The sequence below is a fragment of the Xiphophorus hellerii genome, chromosome 21 (assembly GCF_003331165.1).
Source record: "Xiphophorus hellerii strain 12219 chromosome 21, Xiphophorus_hellerii-4.1, whole genome shotgun sequence".
In the NCBI taxonomy this organism is placed as follows: domain Eukaryota; kingdom Metazoa; phylum Chordata; class Actinopteri; order Cyprinodontiformes; family Poeciliidae; genus Xiphophorus; species Xiphophorus hellerii.
The window spans coordinates 15,853,238-15,877,141 of record NC_045692.1 but is presented as its reverse complement, the minus strand read 5'-3'; the positions used below and the strand labels follow the sequence as shown (position 1 = coordinate 15,877,141).

Here is a 23,904-nt window from a genome sequence, read left to right as displayed (position 1 = left end):
GAAATGGGAGGTTTTTACTGCTGTGTTTAGTTTGTACATCTGTTTTTCAAGGAAGACATGTTAAACTCAAAAAGTTTCCAGTCTGTGCCCATTTGGTTACAAAACCAGCTAACCATTTGTTGCAAGCTTTCAGCAAGGTCAGGCACCCTGGAATGTAACTCGATTCTTCTTTCTGACCTACTTATAATACTTTAAATTCAGAAGAAATCCTCATAATAGTTGTGTATCTTTCCAAGTGGACAACATCTGCATAAAAAAATGTACATTATTCTAACCTATCTCACAGAAAAAGATGCAAATTTTCACTATGTGAAGTTGCGACTGCACAGAAACACAGACAAACCAAGGAGTGCAGTGCAGAGACTCAGCAGTTTTATTTCCTGGATTTGCCTTCCCCCTGTCTCGTGGAGCATGTAGTGTCTTGTATAATATTTCACTAACATCTGGTAGCTTTTATAGACCTGGTTTTTATTGGTTTTACCAAGTAAAATCATGTCTCCTTTCTGTTTTCATTGGAAAAATCATAAACATACTACTAATCTGCCTTTACATGTAAGGGTATTTGATGTTTGGGCTAATTTTTGCTATAAAATGGTTGAACTTTTGCAATCCAATTTTATCAAGTTTAAATGTTTCTACTGCGTATTTCAGTGTCAACCATTGAATCAGACAGAAAATAGAATTTGTTTTCTTCCCCCTGGCACTGTTTATACAAGTGCAGTGTGGGCGTGTTCATAAATGTTGTGGGAGAGCCATCTGTTTTTTTTTAAAACACAGCACAGAAGCCACACCCAGAGTTCAGAGGTTCAGACTTTGGTCTTTTTGATACATAACATTTACCATTCCTCCCAGAGCACACAGCTTTGCCTCTGCCCCATCTAACATGTTATTATCAAGTAATTTTCTTGACTAAAAATGCTTTCTAATTTCCAGGACAGATTGGGACTGGGTGAAAGATTTATATAAATATTCTGCCTATAGAAAACCTGACAGTTTTTAGGGAATCACTTTGATTTATTTTGTTCCATAGCCTAGGGTAGAAATCATTCAGCATAGAAAGTAATGATTTTCAGTTCAGTTAGGACTTTTACTAAGGTCACTATGTGTCATCAACTTAATGGGAAATTTCTAGAGGTACAAAAACTTGGGCTGATATCAATATCCAGTATTAATTAATACCACTGTTAAGACTGATATTTACTGATATTATATGTACATTGTATGTGTTTCCCTGCACTTATGACTCTGTGAAAGCAACCACACCACCTTCATTGCTTCACTGCTCCAAGCACCCTAACAATCCTGCACTGCATCACTATCTCTGTCACATGACCAAACTAATACCACACGTTGAACCCATTCCATTCCACCTCCTGAAACACTCACAAACGGCCCGGTTTTACTTCTTAGATTGATACCAATATGTTAAAAAATTACTAACATACACCAATGCCAATGTTGGTGCCAATATATTGTGCATCTCTAGAAGTTTCTTTGTTTTTTTCTGCCTATACTTTTGTACTGTAGTCCAAAACATGTCATATCAACTATCACATTTGGCAGGTCATGTAGTGCGGATATATTAAACTTCTATCTTTGTTAATCTTGTGCAAACATTGTCTCCAGATCCCTCTATTCCGTCCCTTAGCTTTTACTGGATTACACTTTAAGCTTCACATTAGAACTTCAGTTAAAGACAGAGCTATTGTATGACAGCTTTTCATTCTTGGTGTCCAGTCATTAAGTTATCACCATCAGTAAAGACATTCTACTGCTTTCTAACTGGACAGTTTTTATAGTTTTGTAGCTTCATAAACGGATTACTTCCACAAACCAAACCAAATTAAAAGTTGTGGGTTTCCTGTTGTAAGAATAAATCAAATTATGCATTTTCATACTTGGAAACCACATCTGTTTTTGAGATCTTAATTTCATTCTAATTTCATTGCTCTTCTGTCCCTAGGTGTACTCTACCTGCAGTACGGCGATGAGACCAAACAGATCCGCATGCCGAATGAGATCACCAGCATCGATACAATCAGAGCTCTGTTTGTCAGTGCCTTCCCGCAGCAGCTCAACATGAAGATGTTGGAGTCACCCAGTGTTGCCGTCTACGTCAAAGACGACATGAGGAACATGTACTACGAACTCGCTGATGTTAGGTAAGGAGTTATGTTTGTATGTAAAATCAAGGAAAAAATTACTAGGACAGTGTGTTAAATGAAAATATCCATCCTAACAAAAGGTCCTGAAACAGTTAGTGATATGCTGTCAGTTTTAGCAAGATGTTGTGTCACATAATAAGCTAGTCTTAGCATTTCAGCACAGCTAGCTGCTGCAGGAAGTTTGATCATTAGCAGTTTAAAATGCCAAAGCTAAACAGTTTCAACATTTGTGACTTTTTGCCCTCTGGAAATTATTTAATTGGATTATTTCTGTCGTGATCCTGTTAATAATTCAATAGTTAGCTTTCTTACACATTGCTGTAAAATCAGTGACTGATAATAAAATCAGACTCTCTAGCAATTTGTGATATGCTCAGTGTCCACGAGATGTCAAGCTCTCAAAAAGCAAACGTATATATCAGAGTATTTTTTATGTCTGCTTGAAAAGTATGTAAGCCATACTAATGGTCTAGCTCACGATTTGTGAGTTAGAACATTACAGTTGAATTTACTGACAGCTACACTTGGACAAGTTGGGTTCTCACTTGTTGCATTAAACATCTGCAAATATCCAATCTCTGATTTTCAAATACAGTAATTCTTTGACAAGTCAGAGATATAAATAAAAAAACCCCGGAAGGATCAGTGTAAATTAAGTTAACATTTTTATTGGTGCATTGAACGCTCTGTCTCATTAGGAAATTCACCCAGAACTACCCTAAGGAAATCTATCGCTCCAGTGACAAATCTTCCAGCCAAACTAGTCTGATATCTGGCTCTTTTGTTCCTAGTTTCCTTTGAACAGGAAATGTCTCAGGGCAGGAAAGTTTGCATCCTTTTCCCATCTATGTCAAAAGGAAAGTTATTTTGAATGTGGAGCTGTGTGGCAACATGTCTCGAGCAAAAGGAAGACTTTTTGGAAATGCTTTTGTCTTTTGTCCTCTCTTTTGCAAAAGTTTTGCAAAACTTTAGGTTTGTTTATGCTTGGGGAAAAAACTTCAAAAGTATGGTGTTGTGTGGTATTCCATTTATGTGCACAGCAATACAGATTGTATCTAAGAACATGTTTTATTTCTTCTTGTGGATTCATGGTATTAACTAGAAAAGTACATCAAAATGCTGGAGATTCTCTGTGCAGAGATAAAAAGCAGGAACCAAATGCTCCGAGACATAATAAACTTTGCCCTCTTACTCTGCAGAGATCCCGCTCAAGTGAAGTGTGTACTTTGTGACTAATCCTTTATCAAGGTTGTAAAAAATTGTCTTGTGGTGCCTTAAGGTTGGTACAAGGTGCAACACACTTAGAGTGAGACCAGCACAAAGGAAATAACAGGTCCGCTTGATGTTTATGTAGATCAGCCGCATCTCAGGAAACTATTAGTGGATATTTTTGTTAGAAAAAATGTCACTTGACGATGGACTGTCAGACGCTCTGTCAGGTTATGTGCCGTTGGCTGAGCAGTTAAAGAGATCTAGGTTGAGGCAAGACCGGCCGCGTTCTGACGGGGATATCTGGGCCACCTTCCTACCAACCAACACCTCCTTCCCTTACAGGAACATCACAGATCACTCTTGCCTCAAAGTGTACCACAAGGATCCAGCTCAGGCTTTCAGCCATGGACCTCGGCCTGCCAACGGCGATGCCAGGGTGAGTACGTCTCTTTTGTCCCAGCAGCTGAGGGGAGATGAATAGATCTGGTGCAATAAAAAAGCAGGCTTTCCCTCTAGTTCTTAAACTCACATCCTGTTTGGAGTTGAGGGAAGGAATGTCCCCCTGGCTCTTGTTAATCTGTCTACAGGGGGGGTTCTTTTTGTTCTCCCAGAGACCTTGCCTTATACGCTCTAGTGAAACTTTTTAGGGGACAATCCAACTCCATTCCTCGGACTATATCCCTTACTCATTTCTTATCCCAATGTAAGCCTTAATCTCTTTCTCGGTTTCTAATTCTACTGTTTATTTCCTGCTGATTTAGCAAAACCTAAGCCCAAAAAGCTATTTCCTCAAATGTTCCTCCTCAATCTGTCTCTCTGTAATCCTCATAGCTCTTTATCTGATAGTCTTGTTATTTCCTGTCTTCAACAGATTTACTGTTGTTTCACTGGAAATATTTCTTTAACATTATCCATAGACTTGTTGCCACAAACCAGGCCTTATGTCAAAAAAAAAAAAAAAAAGATTGATAGCAAATTATGTATGGCACAATGTTGGTTTTGTAGGCCTGAACTCAGTTGGTAGTATAAGTTTTTAGTAAAAATATAAAAAATATTAAATGTATGAGTTAATAAATAGAAGTTGACATTCTTTTTTATTATCAGTATTTATAAGGTAGTAAAACACACCATAGAAAATGCTTAGTAAATGAAGAAATTAAAAATAAGAAAAATAAATACTTAAATTTGTTAAGGAATTAAATTCTGTCAAACATTGTGCAGTTTCTAGCACGGAGTTAGCAATGCAGAAGAGTGGTGTTGTCCTCAACAGTTCTGTCATTGTTTAACAAACCATCAGTTGACATAAACTTTGAGAGTTGAGTAAGGCTGTGGGGTACTAGAGATTAAGTATAACCAAAGGAATTACTTTGTTGACATTTTATCCATTAATCCAAACCAATGTTGCTCTTTCTTAATAACGTTATTGTTGCAAGTTTGAAAACTAAAACAAAACTACAATAAAAATGTACAGTATTATGGGATCTATAAAGATTTGAAATGACAAATGATGTGGAAATGCTACTGAAAAACTATGAAATGATCAGTCCTTGTATTGATACCATTCATAATATTACAGGCGCAAATCCAATTCTTATGAAGCTCATGAGTAGATCAAGTCTTTGTAAATATACTTTTGCACTGCCCTGCGCAGCTCAACTTATTGCCCATTGATCATGGTTAAGACTTTAGTACAAACTGAATGCCATCAGATCTGTCTACACAATTATTTCTACAACCACAACAACTTGTGTTGTTACTTAATGTCAATTTAACTTAAGCCTGTGAAGCACTTACAGAGCATTTTTTGGGTATCAACTTTGTTGTGTTGAAGGTGAAATAGCAATATAATGCTTCATAATCACTGGAACAAACTGCCTAGCAATAGGGAAAATTTAGTAATATTATTTGAAGATGAATAACCAAATATTTTAAAATACTAATATTTATTTAGATCACCTACTGCAAAGAAATTTGCGAAATAAACAAGATTTTACAGACTTCTGTTGTCACCAGTAGTCTATGTCAGAGAGTTTTGTTATGTACACTGAAAAAATATGCTTTGTAAACAGAACGTTAATTTTTGCCCAACTTCTGTTCTGCTTTTCCATTTTCAATAATAGTATTGAAATGATAAATGTTTCACTTTATGTAACATCATTATTTCCAAACTCTAATCACTTTCTAACATCATTACAGTTATTTACACATTTACACACAGTGCGTCCATCCAGTGAAGCTTCTCTAAATGTTCACACTCTACTGCTTTACCACCACAGCTCAGCTCTTTATCTGTTTAGCTTGGCGTCCTGTGACTCTCTGCAGTTTGTGAATCAGTGTAGAAACCTTATCCAATGCTGACATGGCAAGAGGCTGAAGCAGCTCTGTGTACACAAACCAAATAGGCAACCCGCACTACCGGAGGCTTAAGACCACAGTGGAAAAATAAGCCTGGGTGTTGGAGTTAGCTGTTTTCAACAGGACCCCTCGCATCAGTCTAATCTGGTTGCCTGTGTGCTTATTTTTCAAGCCCCTGCCTTGTCTTTTTTTTTTATCTCAAAGCAGAAACTCATCCTTATTTTACAACAAAATATGTGTATTTTAGGGCTATTTTGAGATGTTTTGTTTGGTAGTTTAGGGTTCTAGCATCTGTTTGAGATTGACCTAGAATGGCTAAATACTTTCTGAATATAGCTCTGTTAGAATAGGAATTTTGCATCTATGCACCAACATTTAGAGAAACTCAAGATTTTTTCTTCATCAAGGTGTAAACTTTCAGAATAAAAAGTCATTTATGCTCTGCATATCACACTTGTGATACTTTATGCAGGTTGTGCGAAGTTTCTCTGTAAATATGTTTCTCTTTTCATTTGTTGTCACAGCCAAGCATGAACTCTTTGTTACAGTACAGTTTCAGGAGTTGTTTTCCTCCAGTTCACAAAGCACACTCACTTTTGCACACGCAAGAGTCACACCCACGTCATTGTTTTCTTCCCTACAATGATCTGTCTCGGCGTGCTTGAATAAAACAGATAAAAAACAACACTGCACAAAAAAGTGCTCAAAGAAAAACTGTCCCTGACGTGTTTAAGAACTTCCAGCAGGGCTTTTGACACATCTTGGCTTCTAGGTGTAACCTATGAGTCATACCTTGATGAAACAATAACTTGTTTGTTTGACAGGAAGGAAAATGGAGTGAATCCAGATCTGCATGTGACAGCTTCCTTCACAGTGTTATCATACAAAGCATATCGCAAATCTTGAGGTTTTGTTACTGTTTGTGCACTCGATATTAGCCTTGCTAGTTAATTTGTTCTTGTCAAAACAAATTGTCTTGAACTAGTAATACAGAGAGCATTGTTACTTTTTTGTTTGGTATGTATCTAAACTATGGTATATATTTGCAGCTGCAGGCTTGGATGTGAGCTAAAGTGGCTAAAAGGTTTAACTTTTCAACTTTTCTTGATTGAAACAAAATTTGCACTCCAGACATCACGTAAACAAATTCTCATTGTAGAGAATACATTTATTCATATTAGTGGAAGTAATCCACACATTGTGCCCAGCTAAACAAAGGGATATTGTGTTCAAACTGTTCTTTAGATTGTTGATTAGATCACATCATGTGGTCCTCTACAAAACCCAGATGTTAATCTTGATACCAATTCTTTTTTTTGCTAACCAAATCTCAAAGGTAATTTCCTCAAAAGTCATTATCTGAAGCTGGTGTCATTTTTCCTACATAACCCATTAATGTTTCTTTAAGTTAGTAGGGCTAACGATAAATGACAATGATTAGCTGACTGGTTAAACAGACATTGTTTGACAGATCTTGTTGCAAATTAACCAACTGCAAAGGCCCACACTTGGCTAGGCTAAGCGAGCAGCCAAAGATGAAAAGATGAAGACAAAAGTCTAGGCTAAGATAGACATAATTACCTTTTCAAATATTCAAATAAGGAAATACAAAGAAGCACCTCTGTACAAACCTTTAGGAGCTTGGCTTATTGTTTACTAAACCATACATTTTGCACCTTTCCAGCTAGGCATTAGGTATTTTCCATCAAATTATGTGCATTTTTACAACTGCAACTATCACACAAAGCTTACTCTTTACTGTTCCTGGTTCAATTCCTTCACCTCTAGGCTTTCAGAAAAAACGCATAGAAAAAATTTCAAACAAGGCAATTCCATTAAGTGTGTCTAATTAGAGTGCTGTAAAAGCAGCAAGGTACACAAGGACATTTTTTAAATGAAAAAAGACTTTTCCTACATTAATTAAGTGCACAATTAAAAACTAATATTTGCAATTAAGCCTAGGCTTTTCTTTGCATAGCTGAAAGCAAATGCAAAATCCTATGCTAGGCTAGGAGAGTCTTATGACTTACGACTTTGGCAACACTGTGTTTTGCTTAATTGGTAGCTAAAGACAAACTATCTAGATTTGTATCATAATTTCCATTCTACAAATACAAGCATAAAAATTTATTTTTAAAAAAACTTTATGTTCTAAACACTGTGATGGATCAAAATACTTATCCATATCTTTCAGTTTTATAACTGTATTTTCTGAGGTGACAACCAACAATGGAGGACACGGTGGCTTATCAGTCAGTTTCTTTGTTTCAATTTGACAAAGTTGTTTTGTTTTATAATTGTACCAGTCAGCAGACTACCTTTTAGCCTCTCAGTGACTATTAAATACTTTGTACACAAATGCTGTTTTAAGCTTGCACATCTGTTTAGAGGGTCTAAGGGTGTATTTGGACACATTAGTCAACACATTCTCACTCCCGACTCGTCATATATTGACGAGTTGGGACGATTTCTGACCATGTGTCACATATTGACGCGAAGGGGGTACCCTTCGCGTCAATATGTGATGACTTGGGCAGGGTCCTTCAGCGTCACATGTTGACGATTTGGGAAGTTCACATGTTTTACGTGGATTTTTGACGCGAAGGGTTCTCGTAACCACTGCCGAATCTTCAAAACCCACTGATTTGATTAGGTTTAGGGCAAAAATTACGGTAAGGCATAGTGTAAAACTCCTCGCGTCACATATTGACGTGAAAGGGGTACCCTGCGCGTCAATATGTGACGAGGATGGACCATCCCATGCATCAATATATGACGAGTTGGGAGTGAGAATGGGTTGCATTAGTTTAGCCTATAGTGCATAAGGCTTTGCTGTCTAATACACCAGAAAATATGATTAAACAGCTTTTAATACATTTAGTAAATACTAAATAAACAACAAAGGCATTCAATGGAAAGACTGAGTCTAAGGAAATAGCAAATGGCAAATAAAAATACCTAGTCTAGGCTAAGCTTGAAAGATTACTGGGCAAAGATAAAGGGCTAGGCTAGTAACACTATTGTCTTTCTAGACATTAAAATAAGGAAATGCAAAAAAGTAGTTTTCCATTGCAATCTACGTATTATTAATAATAGTTGAACAAATAAAACCCATATCTTATTCACCTTTAAGCTATTTGCTAATAAATGTCCATCAAAAGATTAACATTTATACCACCGCACCCTTTGTTTGCTCTTACTGGCTTAATTTCTTACTCTCCAGGTATGAAACAGAATTGCTGTATTCGACAGGTCCTTTAAAGAGTCTTTTACATGAAACAATAATAATGTTTTGGGATTTTTCCAGATGCACAGCGAGATGGCACATGTCACCCGTGATGGTCAGCACCCTCTAAGACATCCACCTATGGGTCCTCCATCACACCATCCCCTGCAAGGAGCACTCCCACCTACTCCCCACTCCATGCCACCATCCCCCTCCCGAATCCCATTTGGCCCACGTCAGAACTCTGTCCCTGGAAGCGCCACTATCCCAAGAGACCGGATGTCTAATGTCAATCCTTCAACCCGGTCTGTCTCTCCTTGTCCCAGCGCTATACTGGAGAGACGGGACGTGAAGCCAGATCAAGACTTGGGTGGGAAAAGTCACACTCTAACCAGAGGGAATGAGGGTTTGTATGCAGATCCATATCTGCTCCAAGAGGGACGAATCACCATGACTGCAGGTCATGGGCAGCACAGCAGCCCTGGACTTGATGGTCCAGAACATGGCATGGGGGGATTTCACCGTGCCTCCATCCGCTCTACAAGCTCTTATGGTGGGCCCAGTCCTACAGACTCTGTGGATCACTCTCCTTTGTACAGGCAGAAGTCTCGAAACAGTCAGTTGCCTACTTTGGGTTCCAAGACTCCTCCTCCGTCCCCTCATAGGATGACTGAGGTACGGATGATTGATATCCACGGCATGCCCCCTCATGGTGTACCACCTCATGGTGTTCCACCTCATGGTGTTCCACCTCATGCTGTCCCACCTCATGGTGTTTCCCTGGAGAGAGGCTCACCAGTGCGCCAGTCCTTCAGGAAGGAAGAAGTTGCAGGGGCTAAGCCCAGGAACAGCATGGGATCTCCTGTGGTCCCAGACCCTCAGGGTCACTCTCAAGGGCCGGCTCCAACTCCAAATGACCAGGAGACACGGTAAGCAACTGAATCCTGGATGTTACAGTCATTTGGCATGGGATTGTTTGTATTAGGATTAAAGCATAGCATGAGAGCATGTACTAATTCTGCATCACAGTTTTACTTTCACCATAAGCTGCTGAGCGCCTGTGACTGGCCATTTCTCTAATTCATCATCCACTACTAAAGCCAAATATAACCTGTGTTCTCACTGTTCTTTAAGGTCTAAAAATTTGGTTATGCAGACTAATTCATTTCATATGTGAGTACATAAATACAGATGAAAGTTCTAGAGGCTTCTCTTCCATGGTGTCTGCAAGAACTTTATGCATATGGAAAATCCAGAAAAATATTGACCTGGCTTTACTCACTCTGTCAGTCAAACAAGATCAGAGATGACCACCTGGGAGACTTTAAAAATTTCATTAGGAATGCTCTTGCATACTTAAAATGAGCAGAGGAATTCTGTTGGAAAGAACTAATGTTAACCTTTAAGACAAACTTTACTGAGCTGCCTTCATTTCTATTCGTGTGCGATATTCTGCGTGAGACTGTAATTAGGACTTGACTGTGTGTCCATCTATTGTCGAAAGTAGCCACAACCACAGTCCGCCCTGTGTCCTTAACTTGCCTCACATTTTTCTTAAGGTAAACATTCCGAGCAGAAGACAAAAGTTGCTCACTTTTCCAAGCACAATCTCATTGTATACTTTTGTGTTACTTCTTCTGGTGTTGTTATTTCCAGTTTTCATTTTTATTCTACTTTTGATGGCTACCACAGTTGTTTTATTTAAGGAGAGTAAAACAGTTTCTGATTTTACTCTGTCTATTAATCTATTTTTTTTGTTGGGGGTGGGGGGTGGTGCAGGATGCTAACTATGTTTTGGTGGTGTAATTGCAAAGTAGTGTTCTTACTTATTGAGTTGATTTGCATTTATTATACTTATTAAATGCAAAATGTGTATGTGTATAAATATTGTATTTTTAGTTTTTATAGAAAAATATACACCATCACTAAAAGCAAGATTGTAAAACAAAACCTGGAATATTTTATCAAATCACATCACCTACAAGCTACAATCAGATGTTTCAATCAAATGTTTAGGATTTTGCAAGTGATTTTTTTAAGTGTATTAAGGATTAGGGATTGCTTTCACATATTAAATAATTGCAAGGCTATTTTTATTTAATATGTAATGGTGAGATATTTGCCACCAAATAAAAAAAATATATAATTGTGTATATTCATACAAAATCCATCCATTTATCTTTTATTTACCTGTTTAGGGTCATAGGTGAGGTTTGGAGCCTATCCCAGCAGTTACTTTGTGAGAGGTGTGAGTTCACCCTGGGGAGTGTGCCAGCTAGTCATAATGCAACACAAAGACACGCAGTCTACTTGAGTCTAAAATAATAAAGAAAGAATTTCCACTATGTTGCTAGTATTTTACTTTTTTTATATTTCATTTTACTGACTCACCAGAAACAGAAGACATAAGCAGTAATATTTACTCCGAGATATTCACAAGTCAAATTTAAAAACAATGTTCAGTAAGCAATAAAACAAAACAAACTATTGTATTAAGAGCGTTGGTAATTAGCTGCTTTGTGTTAGTGCAAGATTTAACATCAGTAGCATTTTTTAATGTTTCTGCAGAGAGCGAATGAAGTTTATGGAGCAACAGATTACCAGCTTGACTGGTCTTGTTCATCATGTACTTTTAAAGGCTCCAAACTCTAGTGGCAACAAGGAGTCTCAAAGGTAAGCAAGTCCATTATAGAAGAGAGTGAGATCCCAGAGAAGGTAAAAAATGATTAGTGATTCAATAAAGGAAAGGAAGGATCAATGGTCTGAAGAAATAATCAAAAGTGAAAGTGATTTGACTGATCTTAAAGTTGGTCTCTATGTATTGACTTTGTTTATGGTTTTGGCTGCATTTAGACTCTTTGCATTATGATCCTCTGTTTTAATGTGTACTTGGAAATTAGAGTACAGTCTATGTGAATGCAGTGATTTTATACATTCCTATGAATGTCATTAAGCTTAACAACATTAACACCACCTTTACCCTCTGGTTTAACTTCTCATACTTTGTTAATGTATTCATCATTACTAATATTACCCTGTAAACCTTTTTTCAATATTTCTTTTGTGTGTGTCAAAATCCTGCTCTAATGTTTTTTTTTTTCTGCCTGCAGCGAGAGAACACCAAATACTTCATCTCCAGCTCACAGCACACCTAGTTCAGGTTAGTATTACTGTAATTCCCCTTAACCTTCTTTTTTTCTAAATCTGTTCTATCTTTTAATGCCAAAATATCTGGTGCAGACAAGACCACACATTGGCATCAGTCAACAGGCTGCAATGAGCAGAGTGTGGGGGGAGTAAAAGAAAACACAAAGTCTGGCTTCTTTTGCTTGTCATCAGCTTATATTTTCTTACAATACATCCAGTTTAATTTGAAGTAAGAGACAGGAGACAGCAGATCTCACACCAACACCTCAAAGCACTTCTTAAAACAAAATGCTGTTAGTTTCTAAGCCTGCCAAGATGATTCAGTGATCCAATCTATGCTCTGCAGCCCCCTGCCACCTGATCTGTGTTGGAAAAATTCACAAATGCCACCGCCAGTGGCAGAGCAAAGCATAACACTGTTTGTGTGCTTGAAAAGTTTATCAGAAGACAAAATCTTTCCTGTGACTGTTCGTTGCAGTTTTTTTAAAATATCTAAAACAGTATCAATTTGTCTTTTGAATAAACATAACAACACGCTGAGAATAAAACACAGTAATGTACAGTATGTGTCCTTTTTAGGTGAGAGGTATTTCTTGAAGCCAAACAAAAGCAGCAGTTTGAATTGTAACTCGTATTTCAGGTCACGGCATCTATCAGGTGGACATGAGAAATTTTAAGGATTACGCAGATTACTGTTTCTTTTTTTACAGCCTCACGGTCTGTTTCTCCTGTTGACAGACTTCTGAAGTTAATGGATTGCGTATGCAAAGAAGCTTTTCTTTTACTTTGATATAAAGGTTTCAAGTGATGATTATTCTGTTTTCTATTAAATGACCAATTTCCATTTGCAATGCAAGCAAATTTGGAAGGATGATTCAACACATACATGGCTGTTCAGTCTTGAGTCAGTTGTCTCGAGTCTCTATAGGTCATATAGAGACCTATAGAGGTCTCTAAGGTACTTACTCCTTATTAGGAGTAAGTACCTTACTCCTAATAAAATGATAACCAAAAGAGTAATGTGGCATACATAGCACATTTGTGCATTTTGATGCAATTCACAATTACAAATTATCATATTAGCAACAAATTGCCACTATCTATTGACTACAGTTATGCCCAACTGTGGGTTATTTTATTAAATTTAGAATTTTATTTGTGCAATATTTAGATTAACAATCTGATTTATTCAGCAGACACTTGACAGCAAAAAACACAACATATTAAATTTTTATATATATACTTCTAACTAAATGCAGTTTGCAAATATTCTAAATTACCATCTAAAATTGTTCAACTAATGTAACAGAAGAATTTCACCAAATCCTGCTGGGTCATAAATTGGAACCACTTGCGTGACACAAAGCTTTTCAGCAACAAATACTCTAGGTGTGACTAGTGTGAAATAAAGAATGAGATGTGGAAAAGTCGTTAAGCAGGGGAGGATCTGTCATTCTGCAGGCCTGCTTTTCTTCCAAAAGCCCTAGGAATCTTCTTTGAATGAATGGTATTATGAACTAAAATAGAAAATTTTAATAAAAAATATTGCAGAGTCTGCTAGTAAATTGAAAATTGGTCCTCACTGGGTCTTTCAACAAGATAATGATCCATAAGAATTGGCCAAATTACCCAGAAATGGTTCACCAGACACTTAATAACTGTTCTTCAACGACTATTAAAGTCCTCAGGCATAAATCCAATTGAAAACCTGTAGAGTTGAGCTAAAAAAAAAAAAAGCATAAGAAAGTATACAGGATTCTAAGTGATCTATACGGTACAAGCTGTGTGAAATGCCCAAGTTGCCTTTCTGGGGAAAGGGGGCTGTACAAAGTGTTAACAGCAGGGGTGCTAGTACTTGCAGTATATGTGGTTTCACATCAAACAAAATATATACAATCTTCATACAAGTGAAAGTATTTAAATGGTTTCAGCTTTCCATTTTATTTCAGGGAAAATATAAAAGAAAAGTTCATACATTGTCGACTGTGTGGTTTATTAGTGCATTTGTGCTCATTTTAAAGGCCAAAAGCTTTGCCGGAAATTATGAAAATGTTTATGACGTATTCTTTTTTTTTTTCTTTGCCCCAGCAGGTGGATCTACTATCGTGGCTCCTAAAACCAATTCAGCCCCACCAGACAAGAACTTATCTCCACTCAAAGTGAATCTCATGCAGTTCAGAAATAATGTTTCTGACCTCAGGATACAACTTCATCAGATGAGACAGCTGCAGGCAAGAACTCCATCTCCGTTTACCTGATCTGTACTGTTCTGGTTAAATTTCAGACTTGAACTCGTTTGCACACCTCTGACCATACACGCATCTTAAAGGCTCCTCACTGGAGTCCTCCGATATCTTATTTTACTGTGTACATCCCCTCCAGGTCCAGAACCAGGAGGTTTTACGGGTGCAGCTGAAGCGGGCAGAGCAGGAAATTACTATTAAACTCACAGAGGCAATGCGGCGGGCGGAAGACCCTGTCCAGAGGCAGAGAGCTGTGGTAGAGGAGGACAGGCACAAGTACTTGGGTCTGGAGGAACGTGTCCTTGTACAGCTCAGGTACGATTATAAAATAAAATTAAACACAATTCACATTTTAATTTCTGAGAAGGTTTGCATATTATTTACGGTGTTTTAGATGGATAAAATAAACAATTTGGACATTTTTTTTACTAAATTTTTTGACTATATGAGAATGTGTTAAGCTTCGAAAAAGACTACTTCATGCCATTACAATATTGCATGTTTAATATTGCTGATCAAGTATAAAGAAAATAATTCACAACACCTATATTTTGGTCTTTTAAGTAAGAAAAGGGACCTAAAGTACTTTTCACTTGTAGATTTTGACCCACTGTGAAAAACATTTGAACACAACTGATTTATGTGTCAGAATGACCCAAATCTAATTAAGAATCTGTGGCAAGAATATAGATGTTTTACTTGCTGTAATTGCAGCAAGAGATGGTTGCTGCTGGTGTACAATGTTTTCAGATTTTATTTTTTAATTTTAATCTTGTGTATCAGTTTCCTTTCTCTTCACAGTTCCTCCTACTTTATGTTGGTCACATAAAATTCCATTTAAATTCATTTTTAGTTGTAACGGGGTAAAATGTGCCCAGTAGGTTTGCATCACACCCTCTCACTGACATGCTGTACTTTCATAAACCAGTCAGGATGCTTCGCTCAGCAAATCAGCTACTTCTAGAAATCCCACAGAGTAGGTTAAAAACCAGAGGTGACTGAGCCTTTGGGAAAACACCCTCAAGGTATTAGAACAGCCTGATTAAGGCACATTAGATCTGCTGTATTTTGTTATTTTTAAATCTTTTCTAAAAATCTTTGTGTCATTGGGCTTTTAACATGGTTGAGCTCCTGCTCAACTATGCAAAGTACCATTTTCAAAATGAGAAAATGGCATTTTCTCATTTTTTGATGGATACGATCACTTTTAACCCTATTTTGCACAATAATGTTGTCATTGTTCAATAAAACATTAGTCGTGTACTTCCTTGTTATCTATTAAGTAATTTGGTCAGCCTTTTGGTTTAAACGTGCCTTCTTGTAAAGCTGAAGGCACATTTACAAGATTATAAGACACCTTATAAGTGTCTTATAAAGTGTTCATAAGACACTTTAACTCGCAACCTGCATGTTCAACTGGTCATAAACTGATTTCAATAAATTAGGAACCATAAACTGGGAATGTTTGAAAAATGTTATCAACATTCTAATTCATTGAAATGAAAATAAAATCACACTCCAGAAAAATCACCATGTTTTAAGGTGTAAAGCTAAAATTATGTGCTAAACCATCAAAACATGAACAAGACCTAGAGGTACTTCTGCCTTTTTCTTTTTTTCTTTTGCATAGTGTATCTAATTTAAATTCCTTTATGGAAAATGAAGAAGTCATTAAGAGCACATCCTCAGAGCCACAGCTGAATCATCCTTGGATGGCACAGAAGTGCTTTAGCATACTGGGCAAGGTAATACTACCTTCCAGACAGCATCTTTTTCAAGGAATATTTCAGCAAGATAATCTCAAACCAATCCCTGAAAACCTGGAAAAGCACAACTCTATGATAGAATGTCAAGGTGCCGAGGTAGCTGAGCTGCTGTCCTGTCAGCCGTTCAAAATGTATTAACCACATTTTGCCTTCAGCTCCTAAAACATGTTTTTTTTTTAAAAACTGATGCAAAACAATGAGAACCCTACCACATTTTAAACTTTTAGAAGTGCCTTGGTAAATAGCAGTTCAAAATAAGCCCAAATTAAACACACACAAGTTGCGTGTGTCTGCATCAAAGGCTTTTACAAGTCTTCAAGCAGAGAGCAGACACACCCGTGCAGCTCCAATCAGCGCTGCTCCATTTGTAGGAAATCCCCCAGAAGGTTTCATCTTCCTCAGCTCACCTGAGCCATTCAGTCTTGTACTCTTAAACAAGCCACACCCTCAAAACCCTCTTCAGCTCAGGTTTTTACAGGCAAGCTGTGCCTGCGCTTCTGAGGCTGCAAAGAACAATAGGGTAATTACTGACTACCCTGCTCTTATTTTAATTCACTTGCCTCGTCATGCCAACAGGGATCTCTAATTAAATCCTTTTTATTTGGATGTGTTTGCAATGCAAGGACAAAAAGTTCTGTATTTAATCAGCACAGAGCCTTTCAAACTTATTCATAGCTCTTGAACGTTTCCACATTTTATTATGTTACATCTACAAATCTCAATGTAATTTATTGGGAATTTTTTGTCACATAATCTTAATGCTGAAGGAAATTTGTGTTTTTGTTTTTTTCTTATAAATATTCAATGCAACCAACTACCTTGTAGTAAGTAGTCCACTTGTGACATGGCGATCCACATAAATTGACAGATGGGGCTAGCAGAGCAATAATCAGAAAAGCAGCCAAAAGGCCTGTGGTAACCCTGGAGGGGCTTCTTAAATTAGGGCAAAACCAATAAGTAGTGGAGAATTCAGCCCTTATTTATAAAAATATATAATTTAAAAATGACACTTCACTGTTTGGCAAAACAGTTGATAAGGTAACATATATGGCGAGAGAGAGAGAAAAAAAGTTATGTACTTTTGAGTCAGTTGTGCAAATATTTTCTTTTATTATAATTTCATATCTTTAGTGTGCCAGTGTGTGCTTCCATTAACCTGTCAATTTTATGTTCTTATTAAGAAATTTTACTACAGAGGGACAAAGAGTCATTCCATGCAACATGGAATCCTAACATGGATCTGGTCCATGCAGATATATTACAATTACTGTCTTTTAGTAATCTTGTATAACATTTTCTTTAGTCATCAACTACAGTAGCAGGGCAGCTTGCACTGCTTTGATATTTACTTCACTATTTAGTAGCACACTGATTAACATTTCCCTGCATTAATTCGTACCACAGTAAACGGAGTGTTGTGGGATTCACAATTTTGTATTTGGGAAGTGTATTTTAATGAACCAACAGAACACCATCACTGGGCTGTTCATGTTCGTGACGCTAATTTTTAAACAGATGGTGTTAGTTTCATATTTCAATGCTACAGATTCAGGAGCTTAACTAGCATTTATAAGTTCTTCTGAAACATCGGTGTCTCAAATGAACCCCTTTGGATAATTATTTTATCTAGTATTAGTTATACCATCATATTGATTATTTTGACCACCATAGTCTGGTCAAATTAAACCAAAATTAGACTTTTTTCCTACATGCAAAACACTGTGATGCAAAAGATTAAAACGGCAAACCAACCTGAATACAAAACAGCTATTGTGACACTTGGTGGCACCAGCTGTAATAATGCTATTCTACAGCAGGGACAGGGTAGCTGGTCAAAGTTAATGGGAAGTTGGATGGAATTAAATACACAGAGAAAACCTGTTAGAGGCTGTAAAAGCCTTGTGACAAGAGTTTTCCATTGACCAGGACAAAGACCCTAAACAAACAATGAAACAGGTCAGATCAAAGCCCCGCCATGAGTTGGAATTGCCCAGTGAAATTCAAGACCTAAATCCAATTGAGAATCAGTGGGAGGGCTAAAATATGTTTATATATTCTCTCCATCCAGTCTGACTGGGCTTAAGCTATTATTGCAATAAAATGGACAAATATTTAGTCTTTTTGTAAAAGGTGGTTTTACAAAGTGTTGACTTAGGATTTTAAACACATTTGGACATTGTGCTTTTCAGATTTCTATGTACAATTTAACTTTAACTTCACATTTGTGCAATACTTTATTTGATGTGTCAAAACAAAAAAAGACCTTCAAGTTTTTGGTTGCCATTTGAAAAATTGCTAAAAAATTCAATATTTATATATTTTGTTTATTTACTACACTTTCTATCACTGGACTTACAGTGCCTTGAGAAAGTATTTTGAAAGGCATTGTAAGTCCAATGATAGCAGTTTATAGCTTCTTAAAAAAGAACCTGGCAGAAGGACCGGATGGGGTGTCACGCCAATTGTAGGTTAGCAAAATGTGACTACTCTCACTCTAAATAAGGTGTGGTAATTAGGACTATTTTACTTCAGGGTGAGTCGGAAACTGCAGTTTGAAACGCTTACAATCTCACTTTTTACTTATTTCTCTCTTAAAAGGTTTTAAAAATAAAGAAATGGGTCCTGTAAAAAATAACTCAAAATGTTGCCAGTGTAATAATTACAGTTTACAGGAGAAGGGTTAAAGCAAGACGAAAGAGAAAACTTTTAGGCACATTATGGCAAAACCTTGATACAAAAGAGAAATCTGTTTTCCCAGCTACAATTTCCATGACTCCTCTCACCAGCTGGCCTTGGCATAGCCGGGCATTCAACTCACTGTCCCCATTGGGGAGCTCCATAAAATGGTGTATCTCAAGGGTACGTGACCACAATGAAACACCATTTTAGCAGTTCTCATGCAAACCAACTTGTCACACAATGTTATAGTTCAGCACATTTCCCCTTGGATTTAGTGCCTTTCTTTAAGAGTTTTCTGAAATGGCTTGGTGAAACATTTTCAGTGTGGAGTTGCCATCTCACAAGTAAGCCCTCAATCAGTGACTGAACATTTGCGGTATTGGAATTGGACTTGGTTAAGTCGGGTCAAAGCAATAATTTTAGTGTGGGAGTTGCTTTTAATGGTGGGTGATGATTATTGTCAATATTCTGAACATGTTATAGACTCAATTTACTATTTCCTTTTCTAAGAATTACGCTCTCCTCTGTTCCCCTACTCTAGTGTGAGATAAATTACTGCTCCTTGCCCCCTGGTGTTTGCTAAGTGTATATACTACACAACTATTTATTATTTATTTCTTTTTTTTCCGAACTGTACAGCAGAAACTCACAGCACAAAAGTGTATATATTCATGAACTATTTAGATGAAAGGGAAAAAAATATATTTTAGCTTTTATTATTTAATGAATTATTTATCTTGCTGTTTTTGCAGTGAGCTGGAGCAATATGTAGCATCTCTGCAACCCGATTCAGCAACAACAACCAGGGTGGTGACCTTAAAGGATGTAGAGGAGGGAGCAATAACTCTGAGGAAGGTGGGAGAGTCTCTGGCCGGCCTTAAAGGTAAGACGTTTAAAAATAAATAAATACAAAGTAGTAGTATATTAATAATAATAAATTAAAATGAGCAATCATGGAATGACATACATGATCAATTATGAATTAACTGGACTGAATTGCACTAAATTATAATAAATGGAGTTATATTGAATTAGTTTAAACTGAATCTAGATGCATTGTGTTAAATTAAATTGAAACAAAATTTAATTGATTCAAGAGGAACCAAGTTAAAAAACATAATCAACATGACAGATATCATCATGCTAATCTGTAACATTGATACTTTTTTTGTGCATTGTAAGTAATATTCCTACAATTATAAAGTAAAAAAGAAATCTTTACATTTTTCTCATGTTTGTTTCCTCAGGAGAGTTCCCAGCCCTGCAAACCAGAATGCGAGCTGTGCTCAGAGTGGAAGTGGAGGCTGTTAAATTTCTGAAGGAAGAGCCTCACAAACTCGACAGCATGCTAAAACGGGTCAAGAGCCTGACCGATTCTCTCAGCAGCCTGAGAAGGTAGGAGGAAAATGCAGCTGAAGTAGGAATGAGGTGAACAGGTACTCCTGGAGTATACTGTGAGTGTGTGAGGAGGCAATTCAAGATTAAATCAAAAAGACCTACACAGAGCTCCTCAAAGAAGTCTGATGTCTGGAGATTGTGCTGTTTGATTATGCTATCTCCGTGCCATCGAAGAGGTCACTCTGTGTGAATCCAGGATTCAGCTAGATTTTCTTTCATCACCTTCACTGAACCGATAAGCGAATTAACTTGGTGGACATTTGTAGCACCTCATTTCCATTTTAATATGTCACATATACCAAGCTCCGTCTTGGCTTTTTGCTCACCCATGAGTTGAATCTTTAAAAAGAAAATCTTCACACTTTTCTTATTACATAGTGTTTTTAACGTCAATTCAAATGCCATTTCCTTCCTCTGCAGATATGCAACCGAAGGGTCTCAGAAAGGAGTAGATATTTCCATCAATGCCTCAGTAGGTGTCAACCACACAACAGCTGCAGAAACCGCTGTAGAAGCTCCATCAACATCAGTCCAGCTCACCTCTTCCTCAGCTCCACCAGAGGCACAGAGCTCCACCGTAAGATCGGAGGTGATGCCCTCCTCCCCAGTGGTCATCCATCATGTCCAGAGTTCTCCAGTTCACATACAGCAGTCCCAGCAATCTGCGGCCCTCATAGCTCAGCCCAGTCCTCCCCTCACCCCTAGCCCTACTCAGATTCCCAGTCCTAACCTGAGTAAACATCAAGACCGGGAATCTCCAAAAGGGTCGGTCTCAGATCCATCAAGTCCTGCTCGCCTCAAGAAGATTCATGGGAATCTGGTGAATAATGGCAACAGCGCTCCTCATCAGGATCTTGTAATAGAGGAGCTCCAGAACACCAAGGAGAAAAGCAAAAACAGAGTTATGTCCATTGAGGTATTTTTAGCTGTTTTTCATATTTTACAGTTTACAACCCTTGAACCTTTTCACATTTTGTCACAAAATAGTCCCAGCCTCAATAGTATTTTATAGTGATTGTATTTGTCTGACCGATGTCAAGTAGTGCATACTTGTAAAACAGAAGAAAAAGAGTGTATGATTTTCAATTTTGACTTGTTTGTCTTATTTTCATTTCTATCACTCAAAAACTTCTAGATCTAGTGCAACCAACTGCACTATGTGCATTTAATTTCGTCATGAATACAGCTGTTATTTGAATACCTTGAATGTTTTTGAGAATTTTGATAAGTATACAGCATCAGGAAAACCAAGGAACACAGCAGACAAGTCAGAAATAATGTTGTGGCTATTTTAAATCAGGGTAAGCAGGGTTTCCCATGGTCTATTATATGCCTAGCAGGCAACTAAGCTTTACTTCTGCCCCCACCAGGCTTGATAAAAATATTTGGACACTTTAGTTAGGATGAAACCAGTGGCATTTATTTTAATTGTACTTTTTATGTTTGCTCTTTTTTTATATGTTTATCTTCATAGATGATATTGTTAATGATGCTTAGTCATATTTTAAAATTTCCTCTGAACTTTAGACATGTTTTACTCCACTTTGAACGCCTCACAAAAAACAGCCAAGAATGGTAACAAATTAAGTGGGAGAATCTGCCATTTTGTCTTTAAGGAAGAGTGACAAAATGATAGTCAATGTTGAACAAAAGTGAGCAACAGCAAATTTGTGGGAGAAGCAACTCTAGTGATATGATATTACAACTGATTATGGTTCAGTAGGAAAAGAAAAGCTGAATCAAAGTCTACACCTAGACCATTTATCACTTTTTTCCACTTTACAATTATGCACTACTTTGTCTTGGTCAGCTGCATTAAAATATTGAACATTGAAGTTTGTCCTTGTAAAATGACAAAAAGTACAATAACATTTAAGAGGCTGTTATACTTTTGCAGACCGCTTTATCTATCTGTCTATTACCTAGCTGTCTTATCTTCTATGTCTAGCCATCTAGAAGCTTAGAATCTAAGCAGCTAACTAGTTAGATAACTAGAAGTCTGCGCTTTATGCATTCTCTAAAAGATTTAGAGACTTTTTATCTTCTATCTTTTTCTTTTAGGCAGCTGAGAAGGAATGGGAAGAGAAAAGGCAGAATATGGGTCATTATGACGGCAAAGAGTTTGAGAAGATCCTTCAAGAGGCTCAGGCCAACATGATGAAGGGAATTCCAAGCTTAGAAGTGGAGGAAAGCCAAATACTGCTCTCTGCTGGCATAGTGGAACAAAGAGACATTCCCAGCCCTTTTGAGTCACCATCAGGTACAAATAAAACATACATTCAACTTCATTGAGCCATTTTATGCATAATAACACTTTACTTAGCACTGTTTGTTTGAATAATGTGTTTTGCAGAGGAGTCTCTAGTAGACAAACCCGCCAAAAAGGGGTCCGATAAACTACCGAAGCCTTTATTGGAGAAATCTATCAAGCCAGCATCTTCTAAAACTGCCATTAAGTCAGCAGCCACTGACAATTTGACCAGACAGGGGTCTGACAAATCAAACAAGTCCCCACCACCGCCACCTCCAAGAAAAACCTTCTCCAGCTCAAATTCAGGCATGACTACAACACGTTCTGGAGAGGTGGTCTATACAACTCGGAAGGAAAGCATCTCAGCACAGGTCAGTCACATTAATGTCATATGGATCAAGAGTAGGGTCTGCCATAATTAAGGATGCCATGTTTTGCTATTATTTTATTTGGGTGCTCTGAAACACAATATTTAATGTAATTCAAGAGGCATTTATTAATTTTTTTTTACATTTTGAAATTACTGACAGTAGATTTATAGGTTTCCTGGCTATACAACCTGTTAATATATCCACTTTAAGTGATAAACCCACTTTAAACTCTGTAATTGATTCACATGACCTGCCCTCTTCAATTTTTCATCATTGTACTACATCATTTTTCTTTGTATGATTAGCATATTGACACTTAGAGAATACTTGCTGCTTGTCAATCCATCCATTGTCTCTATCAATTATGCTGCATAATGAAAAGTAGTTTAATTCATTGATTTTTCACAGGAGGTTGAGGAAGATGCTCCTCTTCCATCCCCTCAGTTCAAGCCCACAAAGGTTGCTCCGGAGACCAAGCCGAAGCCCATCACACCCCCTCCTGTCACTGCTTCTGTTAACAGAGAAGAGGAGGATGAAGGGGACAAGATCATGGCGGAGCTTCAGGTTAGATGCATGTGAACACTCATATACGTCCTGGCAAACTTCTGGGCAGGGTTTATTGATTTCTGCTTACTGGGGGCCTTTTGCTTATCGCTTCTTCCTGTGGTTGTTGATTTTATTGGAAGTGGCAACGGCTGGGTGCTAACGGATGCCAAAACAAAGGATCCTTCTTGTCACCTGACAACAGTTGGTACAGCTGTGGCTGTGGTGCCTTAAGTCTGTATCCCACCCTAAAAGTCTCTATCACCCCCATATCCCTTTGACTTGTCTCCAACCTTCAGGTTTTCCAGAAGTGCACAGTTAAGGATCTAGGGATAAAAAATTTGGTTGAGCCTACCAATCGAATTGAAACCCAAATCAAAGAACTAAGACCAGGAAATTTGTTGCCCCACAAAGAGAAAAAGGTAACACATGTACCGCCGTGCAGCTGCCCAACTAACCGCCTGCCTCCACCAGCTGTGTGATGCACTAATTGCCTGTTGTTTCCTAACACTTCTTCAACCCCTGTGCTCCTGCTTTGGCTCGAGAGA

At 37.6% G+C, this 23,904-nt stretch overlaps 1 protein-coding gene across 25 annotated transcripts in view; it reads left to right on the top strand.

Annotated features, from left to right (window-relative positions):
- kiaa1217 (KIAA1217 ortholog) overlaps window positions 1-23,904 on the top strand; it is a 118,888-nt gene that overhangs the window by 85,260 nt on the left and 9,724 nt on the right. For 17 of the 25 annotated variants that reach the window (XM_032551773.1, XM_032551762.1, XM_032551763.1 and 14 more), the window contains 14 exons: window positions 1,964-2,162; window positions 3,720-3,813; window positions 9,040-9,887; window positions 11,527-11,631; window positions 12,069-12,118; window positions 14,194-14,336; window positions 14,488-14,663; window positions 19,546-19,676; window positions 20,041-20,188; window positions 20,612-21,107; window positions 22,253-22,451; window positions 22,545-22,813; window positions 23,222-23,377; window positions 23,656-23,778. In XM_032551773.1, coding sequence (XP_032407664.1) covers window positions 1,964-2,162; window positions 3,720-3,813; window positions 9,040-9,887; window positions 11,527-11,631; window positions 12,069-12,118; window positions 14,194-14,336; window positions 14,488-14,663; window positions 19,546-19,676; window positions 20,041-20,188; window positions 20,612-21,107; window positions 22,253-22,451; window positions 22,545-22,813; window positions 23,222-23,377; window positions 23,656-23,778 — 3,137 coding nt within the window. The remainder of the gene's footprint in view (window positions 1-1,963; window positions 2,163-3,719; window positions 3,814-9,039; window positions 9,888-11,526; window positions 11,632-12,068; window positions 12,119-14,193; window positions 14,337-14,487; window positions 14,664-19,545; window positions 19,677-20,040; window positions 20,189-20,611; window positions 21,108-22,252; window positions 22,452-22,544; window positions 22,814-23,221; window positions 23,378-23,655; window positions 23,779-23,904) is intronic. The other 8 variants (XM_032551770.1, XM_032551772.1, XM_032551785.1 and 5 more) reach the window with 5 other exon arrangements.